General features: G+C 41.1%; 1 protein-coding gene across 1 annotated transcript in view; it reads left to right on the forward strand.

Annotated features, from left to right (window-relative positions):
• The first annotated feature begins 1237 nt into the window (after nt 1–1237).
• Nucleotides 1238–14594, forward strand: part of il17rd (interleukin 17 receptor D) — a 39647-nt gene continuing 26290 nt past the window's right edge. Inside the window, exon 1 of the mRNA XM_047348615.1 lies at nt 1238–1400. Coding sequence (XP_047204571.1) covers nt 1281–1400 — 120 coding nt within the window. The 5' untranslated portion in view covers nt 1238–1280. The remainder of the gene's footprint in view (nt 1401–14594) is intronic.

The following is a 14594-nucleotide window of genomic DNA, read 5'->3' on the forward strand; positions in this document are numbered from 1 at the left end:
ATGTTAAGTCAAATTTAAGCATTAATGGCGTTTATTTAACACAAATTCTAAATAAAATATTTTAATGTATTTGTAGGTTGATTTTTACATATTTAACCCAGGAGGTTCCTGAAAACCTCTTTTTCAAAGGAAACCTGAGAAAGAATGTTTTACCAGAGGAAATTATAAAGAAAACAAAACGTTGATTTTTTTTTTTACTCCAGTGTTTCAAAGATATGGCAAAACCAACAAACTTCCTGAAAACCACAAGAACCTGTGATCAGGACCAATTTTGAAGGTTACAAAGATGCCGGACTGATGTGAAGAAATGAGATGTGGTTTGAGAGTTCTGTACAGTACTGCTCTTAACTACAGAACCCCCACCAAAAAATATTTATATGTTCTTCATAAGGACCGTTGTTGAGATAAAATAAGTCTTTCATAAACCTGCAACATGGACCCTATAACCCGCTACCTAAGTACGGCATGTCAAGGTAGCATATAATTAAATCAACTTGTCTTTTATGCTAGACGTCAACTTGGGCCATGCTCTGAGCCACAAGGACGTTATTGAAAGTGAGAATCAAAATCAAAGCTACCTGTAGAACGTCAGGCAAAATATATAGATTTTTAAGGTCTCCAAAACTGATATTGTGTAGGAAAAAGTTTAAATACTGTAAACATTGAACTGGCCATTCTGATTTGTGATGCATAAACCTAATATGTTTAATAGACGTCTAGAATTAAAATGATTCCTAATCAAAAAGATCACATCAGATATATGGAAGGGCTTTGTTCCTGGCTATAATCGTCCTTTTTCCAGTAACAATTGCTTAATTAATTGATTGGACTGCCATACAAATATATACTTCCCCAATTAGCTAATTTCAAAATATTTTGGTGCTTTTTGATTACTCATTTTGCTCAAGAAATAAAAACGCAATTTAATAAGCTTTTATTATAATACTTCCACCTTCATTAGATTCCACATTAAAATGTGCGAATATTCTGCGTTGACTTAATTACGTTATATCCTATAAGTATTTGTATTTTATTGTATTTCTTGACTGTAATATAATTTTCTTTAAATCAGTTAATCGGTTTTGCTGTAACCCACTATGATATAGTTTGTGTTAAAATAGTGCTAAAAAAATAAACTTCTCTTGCCTTTATTCGCTTAAAAGTCAACGTGTGTCTATTATGTGATAAGTTGTCCTGCCATACCATGCAGACTCGGCCTCTCCACGTAAAAACCTGCGTGGAGGACTCGGAGCTCAGAGTTGTTCAGACCTGAGAGCGGAATGGCGACCCCGAGGAGTTTCTTCTTCTCTATCTGCGGGTTTCTTCTACTTTTCTGTTTCTCTTCTGGGTCCGGAACCTCCAGCAACAGGCGAGCAAACCAGGATCGATGCGGTTACAGGGTAAAAAAAACCAAAAAACAAATCAAAAAATCATTTCTGTCGTGATTTTAAGCGTTTCCCCAAAGCTGGAGCTCACTAACAAAGTTCTAGGAGGTGGTAAAAGGTCTCTTTCTGGTCTGATGTTCAGGAGAAGCTGTTTGTGTGAACAAGTAGGAACACAACCGCAGGTCCAACTTGTTTTAGTAGTTTTGGACTCCCAAGCTGTGCGTGTCTTCCTACCTGTGCGGAGCTCCAGTTTTTACTGGAGATCTTAGAAAGCAGATCTACTTCCTCTCTGTGATTCTCATGATAACCTGGTTTGCATGAATCCAGTAAAATGAATATGCTTAGCATATCCCTAAAACAATCAAAATAAAACCACCTGATGTGTTTCATTACACAACCTCGAAAACAAAATGTCACAGTTATTTTACTTCCATTGATAAAAGGGGATTTTTAAAGTATTAAACGAGAGCAGACATCAACATCTTTTTTTCTAATGATGCTTCAAGTCTTTTGAACAGATTTTTCTTGTCAATCTGTTGGATTTATTGTCAGAAAACAAAAGTTTTTAGGCAGATTCTGTTAATTCGGTCAATAAACAATTAGATCCCAACTATTACATGAATAAACAGACACAAGAACTTTGTAAGAACTGATCTTTTCTATTTCCTCGAACTTTTACATCATACAGATGTTTGATTTTTGATTTTCTTTACTCAGCTTTAGACCCCAGACCTCTTGGTTTTGTAGCCCACAGTGGGGTCATTTCACCTCTTTGCCGTTTCTCACCTTTGCATTTTTGGTCGTTTCCTACCAGATTGTTTCAGGTGTGAAATGGTGCTGTCTGGTCCTGGGTGTTTTGTATCGACCACCCATCAGTTGGCACCTAACTGCTGATTTAAAGTAATATTTTATAGTCTTCCTGTAGTCTACAGTGAGGAAATGTGGTTTTATGACTCTTGTATATAATATATATCAGTCAGCGAATTATTATGCTTTGATCGGGGGAAATAATCTGTTGTATTTCATGAGTCATCTAGTAAAATGGGGATAAGAAGTGGGAATAGATTACTGTAATTCAATACTTACAGAGTTTTCCGATATATATTTCATTTAATTACCATTTTTAAGACAGCTTATCTCTGAACTTCATGAAGATATTTAACTACAATGACATATCAAATAATACACAATGGTTTAAGTACAACTGACCCGGATCCATTCGGGAACCACTGGAATAAATTAACATTCACCGTTTGTTGGTTTCACTGTAGAAGTTGGTCTTCGATGAGTCTTCTTGTACCTCTAACCTCATAGATAAATCTAGAGCATGAACATCTCCAACCCAAGTCCCCATTGTCTTGATTTAAACTGTTTTCTTGGTGCGTTTATTTCATGATTAGATGAGATTTAATTAGATACTTGGGATGTTGGTCAGTTTGGAGTTTTTACACTCAAAAAGACTTGCGTGAAGCTTGTGATGTGTTGTCTTCATCTCTGAGAAATATGTTTAATGTTGCTGCCACTTGGTGCTGAAAGCGCCACCAACTCATTCTTCTCAAACACAGTCCAGTGTTGGGTCAAGAAATCCAAATGTGCAGTGTACAGATGTTGTGATGTCTCTTCTGTCATAAAGAGGAGCAGCAGCCCTGCAGACGCTCATGTTCTCAGAGCGAGTCATGAATAATCAACCTGCTGATCCATGAAGAATCTGTGCTGCATATTTTATTGTTCGTGTTTCTAATAGTTGATGGGACACTGTGTATGTGATCGCACCGGTTTCAGTTTTCTCCTGTTGATAGATGATTCCTACCTGCCTTTGATGCTTTGTGTGTGTGTGTGTTGTCCTGGTTTCCTCTCTGTAGCTTTGAAGTGTTTTCTACAGGAAGCTTCACACTGTTTACTCTGCTGAAACATTCCTTCTTGCAACCCCACCCCCAAACACACAAACACACACACACACACACACACACCCTCTCCTGGTTCCTGTCCTTTTAGATCAAAGTGTGCGGGATGGAGGTCTGAGGGCCGGTTCTGCTACAGGTGTGAGCTTATTACAGCCTCTGTGTGGTTATTTCTTGTCTTGCTGTTCTGTTTGAAATGAGTCATTCTTCTGTTTGTTTCTATACATCATAAGTAATCAAATTATAGATGCTTCAGGTCCCAGGGACTCCTCTTATTGTGTTTTTATTTTTTGATCCAAATTCAGAGGAGAATGAAACTTTTTTTAAAAGCAGATATTTACAACATACAACCAGGAAAATATGATATGGATAATTTTTCAGTAATTAAATGTTTTCCAAGGTTTCTGGCATATAGAGGTATCCTATTAGTAAGGAAAAATAGTAATCAGTATCACCTAATAGCACAGATAAGGGTTAGGGACGTGTGTTTTAATGCGTTGGTGAGGATAATGTAGTTCTTTCAAAGCTATAACCTCTATCTGAGGAACCTGCAGCATTGTTTGGGGCTCCATGGTCAGGGTTTTACATTTAGTTGTTCTTTATAAACAAAGTGTTCACAGATGAGTTTGTACATGTTATGGACCTTGGAAACAAAATCACAATTGGCCAAAATCTGAATCGACAGATAAGACGTCAGAGAAATCAGCATCTGTCGATAGAAGCCTGATCAGGGCAAACTGGCAGTGAAACCGGTTGTTTTTAGTTAATTTTTAGTGTTTATTTTTTAGTTGTTTGTTTTCTAGCTGGTCCTACCTGCACTGTGAATGCAACAAAATGGAGAAACACTCATCTCCCTCAGCTGCAGCTGCAGTAAACCTCTGATAGAACCTGGGGGAAACCATAGACCAGCAGTGGGTTGTTAGGAACATTTGGTCTGCACTGTTGATGAACATCTGTCTCTGAAGTCACCAAATCAGGTTTCTGTCATCGTAACCCTATATTCACTCAGGCCACAAAAACCTCTGACTCAGATTCAAGTATCTTTAAAAATCAGCTATATGAACTAAAAAACACCCCATAAATCTGATCTTTGAGCAGATCCTGTGCTGTGGACACAAAGAAGACAAGAATGTGGTAAAACCATAAAAATGGAGACGGGGGCGGGGTACAAAAGCACACCATGTTTTAAAGGAAGAACTGCCGTTCCCTACATTTACGGGTCACATTTAAAGGGCTCATAAAAGCTGAGTTCAAGTGAATGCCTGATTTCTGGAGAGGGTGTGTTTGCAGCCAACAGGATGTGATGTCACATGGAAACGTACGGATCAGCGCTTTTTCTTTGACGTCTGGTTTAATTTCATTTCCAAGATGCACATTCAACATCCAAACTCAGTTGTTTTTAAGTCAGTTTAATGTTAAACCAAATGTGCTGGTCCTTGTGTCTCAAAGCACACGTCCTGAACATTTATCTGATTTTTACCAAACTCAGATCAAACATCCTCAGGTTTACAGACCTGACAAAGTGGGAGTTTTCAGTCTAGTTGCATTTAATGACCAGTAAAAAAAAAATCCAATTTTTTTCAGTGTTTGTCCTGCTAACTGAGGGAAAATTGTCTATTTTATTTATAATATAAGTTTTCTGCTTACTGAATGGACATAACAAACTACTGGTAATTTATTTATTTGTCTTTTGTTCCTTCAAAAAAAAAAAAAAAAAAAGACTCGGCTTGATTTATCCTATTTTATGAAGCCCAAATTACATTCACCTTGTAAACAAGACATATAACCTGTTTTAAACTAAATATTTCATCTGCTGTCAAAATGCTACAATAATAGGTGTTTGCTGAATTAAATTAAATTGAGCCTAAACTTTAGACTTTGCATCATATTCCAGCTGTACACCTCTAGAGTCTGATTGTCTAGAAAGGAAATTAAAATGATTAATTCAGGGTTGTTGAATTAAAAATGTTTTCTCTGTAAGGGAATAATTTTATTCAGTTAAACTTTTTTTATGACAAATTTTTACACATTCTTGGGTTTGAAGTCTAACAGAAAACGGATCATTTTCCCAGGTCAGACAACTTAAACCTTTTAATTGGGATTAATGCATGTTTTCTGTTTTATGTAACTCCTCTGTCTTTCCACTGAGTCTATATTGACAGCAGCAACAACAGTAGTCTCTCTTTTTTTCCCTGCTGCCTTCTTGAACTTAACAGAGCCCCACATGAACCAGTTTTCCACCTGCTACTTGTTCTGGTTGAAGTGGTTGGTCTCCCATAGAGCAGAACACAATGAATCCCATTCCCAGCTGCAGTCCAAGACAAAGGAGCAGAATCTGTCCACAGAGCAAGAGACCCAGTGGAGAGGGGGCTGAATGACGTGGAGTCCTGTTAAAGCTCTGAGCTGCAAGTGGGGCGACGCGGCAAGAACCTGAACAGAGTTAGCTGGTTAGAAGCAACTGAATTTTTCAAAATAAAGTACACATTTATAAAAGATTACTATTGATATTATGATATTGGATTGGCAGACTGGGGTGGTGGTCCCCCTACATCAGAAGGGTGACCGGAGGGTGTGTTCCAACTACAGGGAGATCACACTCCTCAGCCTCCCTGGTAAGGCCTACGCCAGGGTATTGGAGAGGAGAGTCCGACTAATAGTCGAACCCCAGCTTCAGGAGGAGCAGTGTGGTTTTCGTCCCGGCCGTGGAACACTGGACCAGCTCTATACCCTCTACAGGGTACTCGAGGGTTCATGGGAGTTTGCCCAACCGGTCCACATGTGTTTTGTGGACCTGGAGAAAGCATTCGACTGTGTCCCTCGTGATGCCCTGTGGGGGGTGCTCCAGGAGTATGGAATCGGTGGCTCTTTATAAGGGGCCATCCGGTCCCTGTACGAGCGGAGCAGGAGTTTGGTCCGCATTGCCGACACTAAGTCACACCTGTTCCCGGTGCATGTTGGACTCCGGCAGGGCTGCCCTTTGTCACCGGTCCTGTTCATAACTTTTATGGACAGGATTTCTAGGCGCAGCCAAGGGCCGGAGGGGGTCTGGTTTGGGGACCAGAGGATTTCGTCTCTTCTTTGCAGATGACGTGGTCCTGCTCGCCCCATCTAGCCAAGACCTACAGCATGCGCTGGGGCGGTTCGCAGCCGAGTGTGAAGCGGCTGGGATGAGGATCAGCTCCTCCAAGTCCGAGGCCATGGTTCTCGACCAGAAAAGGGTGGCTTGTCCTCTTCAGGTTGGAGGGGAGTTCCTGCCTCAAGTGGAGGAGTTTAAGTATCTCGGGGTCTTGTTCATGAGTGAGGGAAGAATGGAGCGGGAGATCGACAGACGGATCGGTGCAGCTACCACAGTAATGGGGGCACTGTGCTGGTCCGTTGTGGTGAAGAGAGAGCTGAGCCGAAAAGCGAAGCTCTCGATTTACTGGTCGGTCTACGTTCCTACCATCACCTATGGCCATGAACTTTGGGTCATGACTGAAAGAACGAGATCCCGGATACAAGCGGCTGAAATGAGTTTCCTCCGTAGGGTGGCCGGGCACTCCCTTAGAGATAGGGTGAGGAGCTCGGCCATCCGGGAGGGGCTCAGAGTAGAGCCGCTACTCCTCCACATCGAGAGGAGCCAGTTGAGGTGGCTTGGGCATCTATACCGGATGCCTCCTGGACGCCTTCCTCGGGAGGTGTTCCAGGCACGTCCCACCTGGAGGAGGCCCAGGGGACGGCCCAGGACACGCTGGAGGGACTATGTTTCTCGGCTGGCCTTGGAACGCCTTGGGCTCCCCCCGGAGGAGGTGTCTGGAGAGAGGGATGTCTGGGCGTCTCTGCTAAGTCTGCTGCCCCCGCGATCCGGTCCCGGATAAAGCGGAAGACGACGAGTACGAGTACTATTGATATTATTTCACTGGATTTTCACTGAAACTGAGATCTCAATTAAAAAGAGTTGATTGATTTAATTTAAACTATTGAAATCTTGCTGGTAGAGTTCACGGATTCAAATTTTAAGCATTTATCTATGCATTGTGTTCCTGCTCACTGGGAACGGGTGATGGGGAATAAACAAATCCAGAAGGGAACGTAAGCATCCCTCCTCCCAGCAACAATCTCTAGTTCAGTTTGGGGGATCAGAAGCGATCATACATAGTCCCACCAGTGGGTTCTAGGTCTGCCCTGGGGCCCCCTTCAAATGGGACAGCCTCTGAAAACTTCCACAGGGAGGTGTCGTGGAAGCATCCTGATCAAATGCCAGATTATCCTCAATTGACTCCTTTAGATGTGGAGAAGCAGCAGCTCTACTCTGAGCACCTCCCAGGTGGCGTATCTGTAAATCTAGGGCTTTACTTTTTGGTTCAGTTCTTTCTGTCCGTCTATCCATCTTCCACTCCTGCCTGCCATCACTTTGGACCAAGACACTGAGAAACTTCAATTCCTGAGGCAAGTCTGACCCCCGACCTAATGGTAGTCGGCCTCCTTCCGGCTGAGGAGCTTACTCTCATCTTGGCCGTTTTATTAGCTGCAAACTGCTCCTGTCTAAATTGAAAGTAATAGCTTCTTCTCCACTACTGTACCTCAAGATCCTGTCCAAGAACGTCAATAAATAGGTCCAGGGACTAAAGGCAGCCCTGACAGAATCCAACTCACACCGGGAACAAGCTTTACTTTGTGCCGAACGTGTGGACATAGCTCTCCTTTGGGTGTGCAAGGTCCTGACACCCAACTAAAAACAACCCCGGGACCCCATAGTGCCGCCGACAAAAGAAAGGAAACTACGTAAGGATGTTCAAGAATCAGCAATATGGACTGAGAGATTGTCGACCATGAAAGAAGCCCTTGCTCCAAAATGTTGAAATGTTCAATGATTCAAGCTCATCTTGAATCTGAAGGTACCCATATAAACAAGCCAGGTGCCTTCTGGAAAAAAGTTTAAGGAGACAAACGGTAAACCGTTTGGTCATGGTGACAGGAACAATGTCTTGGGGATTCGAGGTGAGCCTTTTTAAACCTGAGATCACTCTACCAACTGTCAAGCTTGGCAGTGGTAGCATCATGGTGTGGAAATGCTTCTCCGCTAGTGGAACTTACTCATTAAACAATATAGTATTAAGGTGGACTACTTCAGAGTACTTTAGCTTCACCTAAAATCAACAGTTAGATGGTTGAAACCTGGGAACCGCAGTGGCTACAAAAGCACGAGGTGAACAGGCTATGGGACATTTACCGAAAAATCTGTAACGCTGTATGTTGATGAGTGCAGAAAATCGTCAATAAATTAAAACCTGTGCATCTATTTTTCCGTAAAAGATGGAACTTTTAATGCAGAAGCTTTTGTTGTAGCTTATTGGTAAAGATTTGCCAGCATTACTCTGTGCAGGAGAATGTGGAATTTCCTTTTATGAGAAAATGTTCAGGTTGCTCTTAAAGAAACACATCTTTTTATTCTGTTTAAGCAATGAAGTTTGTCCCAAAGCTTTTCAGAAGGACAGGATGATGGATCTTTCTTTTCAATAACATCTGCTGAAGTGATCACATCAGTCTCCATGGAGGGAAATCAGGAAATCTTCCTGCTTCCTCCACATCCTACTCTGGATTTGTCATCCTTCTCTTTTTCTGGCTCCACCCGGCATCATTTTAAATCATGTTTCAGCTCTGTTACCGCCTCTCATCGTCTTCCAGGGAGTCGATGTGTTTTTGACATCAGGGAGACATGGAGGTCGTCACGGCCGGGTGGGCGGCCGATGTGAAACACGTGTGTCTTTCTGTCGTGGCGATGGAAACCAGCAGAATGTTGAATATTTTTGTTAGTCCCCAAAGGATTTCTGAGGGAAAACCTTTTTTTTAATATCTCATTTCAGGTAACATCATAAACTTTCCTCTGCTAAAGTAAGCCTGCTTTTAGAGTATTTTTTTATTAGTTATCTTCATAAAAAGCCTCCACCTCTCTGTAAGATCAGATGTTACCTGTGGGTCACATGACTCTGGGCTCTCCCTCCACAGTTTCTGGCCTTTGTAGAGGAGCCAGGATTTGTCTTGACTTCTGTCTTTGTAATAAGAGAGAGTGAAAGCCTTTCAAAGGACAACCCATCACAGCGGGATCAGAGCAGCTCCTCTGGAGTGAGGAGGAGTTATGAGGAAGGAGCTGGGCGGGGGGGTCATTCAGGAGCAGTCATGCAGGAGGAGGAAGCTGCAGGTTTTGTTCCTGCGGTGGGAAATCTCTGGTTGGCTGCTCCTGAACACACGCTCACACACAGGGTTTGCATTATCGCTCCTCGCTTCGGGTTTGGAGATTATTTCTTCAGGGTTTGCTGCAGATCTGAGATCAGCTGTGAATAATTAAAGTCTGACTTAAACAGAAGCTTCTGACTATGTGGTAGTCAGGGTTCAGATCGATGTGTTAAATATGATTAATTGTTTTAAGCTGGTTTACATTTCTAGGGAAATGTTAAATTGTCGGGGCTGATATCCCAGGCTGTAAGTCAGATGTACACAGTTTTATTAGATTTTGACGGTAAGCCTGACCTGGTTGTTGGTCACAGCTCTGTCACCTGTAGGAGGTATAAATCTACGGTAATCTACTTGCAGAGTGGGAGGTTTCTCTGCTGAGTAGCAAAACATTTAGTGTATCTCCCTTTTGGTAGAGGTACTGAGAAAATAAAGTAATACATATATAAATTTTAAAGTGTTGCTTGTCAATGAAGCATGGTCCAGTTTCTAGTATAAAAGGTATATCAACGATATATAATAATAAAACCTTTGCATGTGTTCTGGCTTGTAGCGTAAATTAGTTGCATTAATTTCAATAGCTAAAATTCAGAATTATGAAAGAAAAAAAAAATGGGGTTACAAAGTTTCAAAAGAGTGATAACATTGGAATACCAAACCCAGGCATCAAAGCATAACATGAACCAAAAGCCATGATAGGGAAGTCTGCAGCTTGAATTTCAGTTCATAAAGTGAAGATATGTATGGTCATTTCCCCCTGCGAGGATGGAAAATTCAGAAAAAAATGTCAGTAGCTTGGAGACATAGAAAACCAGCACCCTGCAGAGATCTTTAAAAGCTCTCTTTGATGAGCCTAGTCTACCTGTAATTCACCAGAGTGGAATATAGATATTATGAATAAAATTCTCTCAGCATTCAGATGTAATTTCTGCTCCACGTCTGACCAGCATTATTTCTCAGCTGCCCAAGAGTGTCAGAATTCCTGTTTCTTCTAACTTTATATCAGGAGCGATGTTATTGTGAAAATCTCACCTTTTCTCCACATAATCACTCCGTGTTTTACTCGTGAGAGTTCGACTGCACCCCATAGCTAGTAAAACCTTATGCTCAGAAATGGCTGAGGACCCCTTGGTGGTCTGACTGTTTACTCCCTACTTGAACTATCTAACTGACGGGAAACAAACCCTTTTTCTCCAGCTGTGTGGAGAAACGTAATGCTGCACTGTCCATCTTTTACCTATTTCCACACACTCCAGGTCAGCTGACTGAAAGAAGGCTCGAGTGTTTTTCTCATACTTACAAAGTAAACTTATTCGGCTGCTTCGAATGTCATGCTTTAGAGCAATTAGATTTATTTGATGCATTTTTTTGTTTGAAATCTTTGTCCTATTACTGTAACACCATTGCAGTTATACACATCGTTTTCATAATGGTTACAGGTTGCCATCTTAGATGAGCCTTGCATACTTTCTACAGGAATATTTACACCTTCCTAAGAAGAAGCAGGCTAACTAATGTTATTATTTGAAGCCATCTGGTTTCTGAGGGGTCACTTCTTGTTCTCAGTACCAGAACATGTTTCACAAATAGAAGTAAATGTTTCAGAAGTCCCCTCGTGGTGTAGCGGGGTAAGACTACATGTACGTCTGGGACAGGGACCCGGATTCAATTCCCGGTTGCGTCAGGAAGAGCATCCTGCATAACAAATTTGCTTTGGTTCCTATCTGCAAGTTGTATTGACTTGCTGTGGCGAACCCTTGTACAAGGAAGCAGCTGAAAAGACTTATCCAAAATTAAGGTTTCAGAAATCAGAAATGGTGATTTAAAAACATCTTGTCGTTGTAGATCAGTTACATTTTTTATGTTATGAACTAAAGCTGAACAAACACAGTTCAGATTTTATTAAAAGCAGCTATTTGTCTTGTTATCTAAGTGTAGAGTTGGATTGCAACTTAAGCGGAGGCCAAAATGTTGAGGTTTGGTCTCATCTGACCAGAGCAGCTTCATCTACATGTTCTCTGTGTCCTTTAAATGGCTTTTGACAAGCTTGAAATTTCGCTTCTTCTGGCTTTTGTTTTGCTACTCCTTCATTAAGAGCAGATTTGTGCACAAATAAAAGTTGTCATGCCAACAGGTTCTTCCACCTGAGCTGTTGATTGTTGCAGGTCCTTCAGAGTTACAATGGGCCTCCTGGTTCCTCCCCTGTTAATGCTATCCTTGCTTGGGCTCGTCACTTTAGGATAACGGCCATGTCTTGGTAGGTGCCATCCTCCTTCCCATGTTCAGATGAAACGTCTCCACAATGTTCTCCCTGACCTGTCTGCTGGAAACCTTGTTTGTTCTCTAATGTTCTCTAACCTCTGAGGCCTTCACAGAACGGTTGGATTTGTATCAAGAATAAACTGCACACAGGTGGACGTTATTTAATAACATGGAGACTTCTGAAGGCAGTCGCATTACATTTTCTATAGCAGCATCACACTAATGAGGAGGCAGAATACAAATGGTTACTATTCTTTATAATTTTTTATCTGTAATAAATTGTGAGAAGCATGTATTATCTTCCTTTCATATTACATTTGTGCACTGCTTTGTGATGGTCTTTTCACATAAAATCCCAATGAAATACATTGAAGTTTATGGTTGAAGCATCACACAATTTGGAAAAATTCAAATTGGTATGAATATTTCTGTTAGGCTCTGTACCAAAATGTTTATATGTTCTGACTTAGATAAGGTTAATTTTGAAGTCCTAGTCATCAGACCTGTTATTAAAAGCTGGCTATTATTAGTTATTGTTAATTTTTTATGATTTTGCTAGAAAATATTGTTGAGGAGCAAGGTTTACATTGTCTAAACACAGACGTACATGAACTTTATGAAAATATGGCAGTTTGGAAATTCTTAATGAAAGCAGAACATCTCTGATAAATTTATATACATGATCTTGACAGGAGTTGTTGTGTGACTGATGATTCCTGCTGCAGGTTTCCTTAATCCAGCTTTAATCCTGGCTGCTCTGTTTGCACCTCTGCTGTTTAGTGGCATGCTGATTAGAGGTAAGATGGGAATTTGTTTCTCCACATCTGGAACTGGTCTGGTCACTCTAAACAAATCAAGGGAAAGGAGAAGTCTGCTACGTGAACCTTAAATGCTGTAATTGAAGGAGTTCCTGTTTAATCAGATCCCAGCATCTCTTCTTTCCACCTTCCGTTACTTTTCTTCTTTCCCCGCAAATTACCTCTCCCTCTGTTTCCTCCAATCCTTCTCCCTCTCAGCTTTTCTTCTCCTCCCTCCGCTTTGATTAATTGCAGTTTTAGCTAAGTGGGCCTGCAATTAGCTGTCTGATTACAACAGGAGCCGAGTTTGGGTCTGCACGGTTCGGGGATTCCCGAGGGAATTTCTGCTTTCTTGTCAGATCTTTGAGTTTTTTGTTTTTCCTGTGTTTATGTTGTTGTGCTTATATCCTTTTAGATAGTGGGCTTTTGCAGAGAAATCAGCAGGTCAGACAGCTGCTCTTCAGTCTATCTAACTTTACTTTTCATTGTTTGCCATCTTTTCTCTTGTGTTTTGCTTCTTTTATTGTCAGCCAGCGGTTCACCGATGTGTCTCTGTTTGGCCCTCAGGCTCTGCAGGCAGATGGAGTTAAAACAGTAATTACTTGTTGAAAAAAACACCTGGGAGCAGGAAAGAAGAAAGCTCTTTCTGCGTCTGTTTGACTGGGCTTTAAAACTTCCCTGTGCAACAAAAGCATCTTGTTGGTTTTCGGTCAGAAAACAAAAATTCAGTTTTCATGAATCTGTTTTCAGTGGAAGGAAACATCTTCATCTGTTTTTGGAGTAAAATAAAAGTTGTTTTGGGTGAAGTTTGGAAGGCTTACGCTCACCTTCCCCCTCAGTAAAGTCGTTAAGTATTATCTGTCTTCAGGAAACTGGTAATTGGTGTGGGGGAAGGATGTCTGTACAACAAACACTTGTATTACCAAAGACTGCAGCACTGCCTTCTTATTCATGTGATTGAAGCTACCTTGTTGTCCCAGTGGGGGTCTAAACACATATGGCTCTGGCCAAAAACAGCCTTTTGTGTAGCAGAACATGCAGAACTTCTTTATATTGTTGTTATTACAACAGTAAAAGAGTCTGAGTCTGATTTAAAACTTTAGAGGAGAAGAATAAAGTGATTTCCCATCAGAATATCAAGGCAGTTTTCGTCCTTGTTGTTCCTGAGAGATAATATTGTCCACCCTGGGAAAACAGCAGATTTCTTCACTGGATTTCTTAAAGCAGGCTTTAATATTCTTCTTCTTCTGCTCATGAGAGAGCCACTGGTCCTCTTTATCTAAAGGAGTCATTGGAGGGGGTTCGAGCATCTAATCAGTAATTCTGGGTTCCTACCTTTTGGAGATTTTTAAGGACTGAGAGAAGACCCTGCAACAGATCCAGAACTTGTAGACCCCCTATTCTTCCTGGCCTGGGAACTCCTCGATTCACCTGGAACTGGAGCGTCACCGGGAAGAGTTATATCTGGGTTTCCGTCCTGGACCTGTTACCTCCACAACCTGATGTTGAATAAGCGTTGAACAGTGGATATATGGATAAAATGAGAGGCAAGGGATGAGGGAAAGCCTTACTGCTACTCAAAATAATGATGGAAATTCACAGGAAATTACATTTCACAAAAGTAAAATCCAAAATGAAGAGATCTGTGTGTAATCACTCTGAACTTTAATACAACATGAGTTAAAGGCTAATTAAAGACACCCCAGGCTATACACAACTCTGGTGTTGTTTGGTTTGGTGCAGGAATCTGTATTTTTGGTATACTGAGTTTATGTACCTTTCTCTAAAGTTCAAAAACATGAAAGTCTAGCAAACTTAATCTAGTTGAACCCCACTTTTTATCTAAAATGTAAAATTATCTAAATCTGATCCAAACTGAGTTCATCTACGGTTTAGAAAGAATAAGTGCCCCATTAGCTCTTCTGCCTCCGTTTGTCTTGATTTTTTGTTTGTGTTTTTGTCTTGTAGTCACATGTTTCTGTAATGTTCTTTGCAACCTTGTTAAAAAGTGGCATTAGAAGCAACTTATTGGTGAA

The sequence above is a fragment of the Girardinichthys multiradiatus genome, chromosome 20 (assembly GCF_021462225.1).
Source record: "Girardinichthys multiradiatus isolate DD_20200921_A chromosome 20, DD_fGirMul_XY1, whole genome shotgun sequence".
Taxonomy (NCBI): Eukaryota; Metazoa; Chordata; class Actinopteri; order Cyprinodontiformes; family Goodeidae; genus Girardinichthys; species Girardinichthys multiradiatus.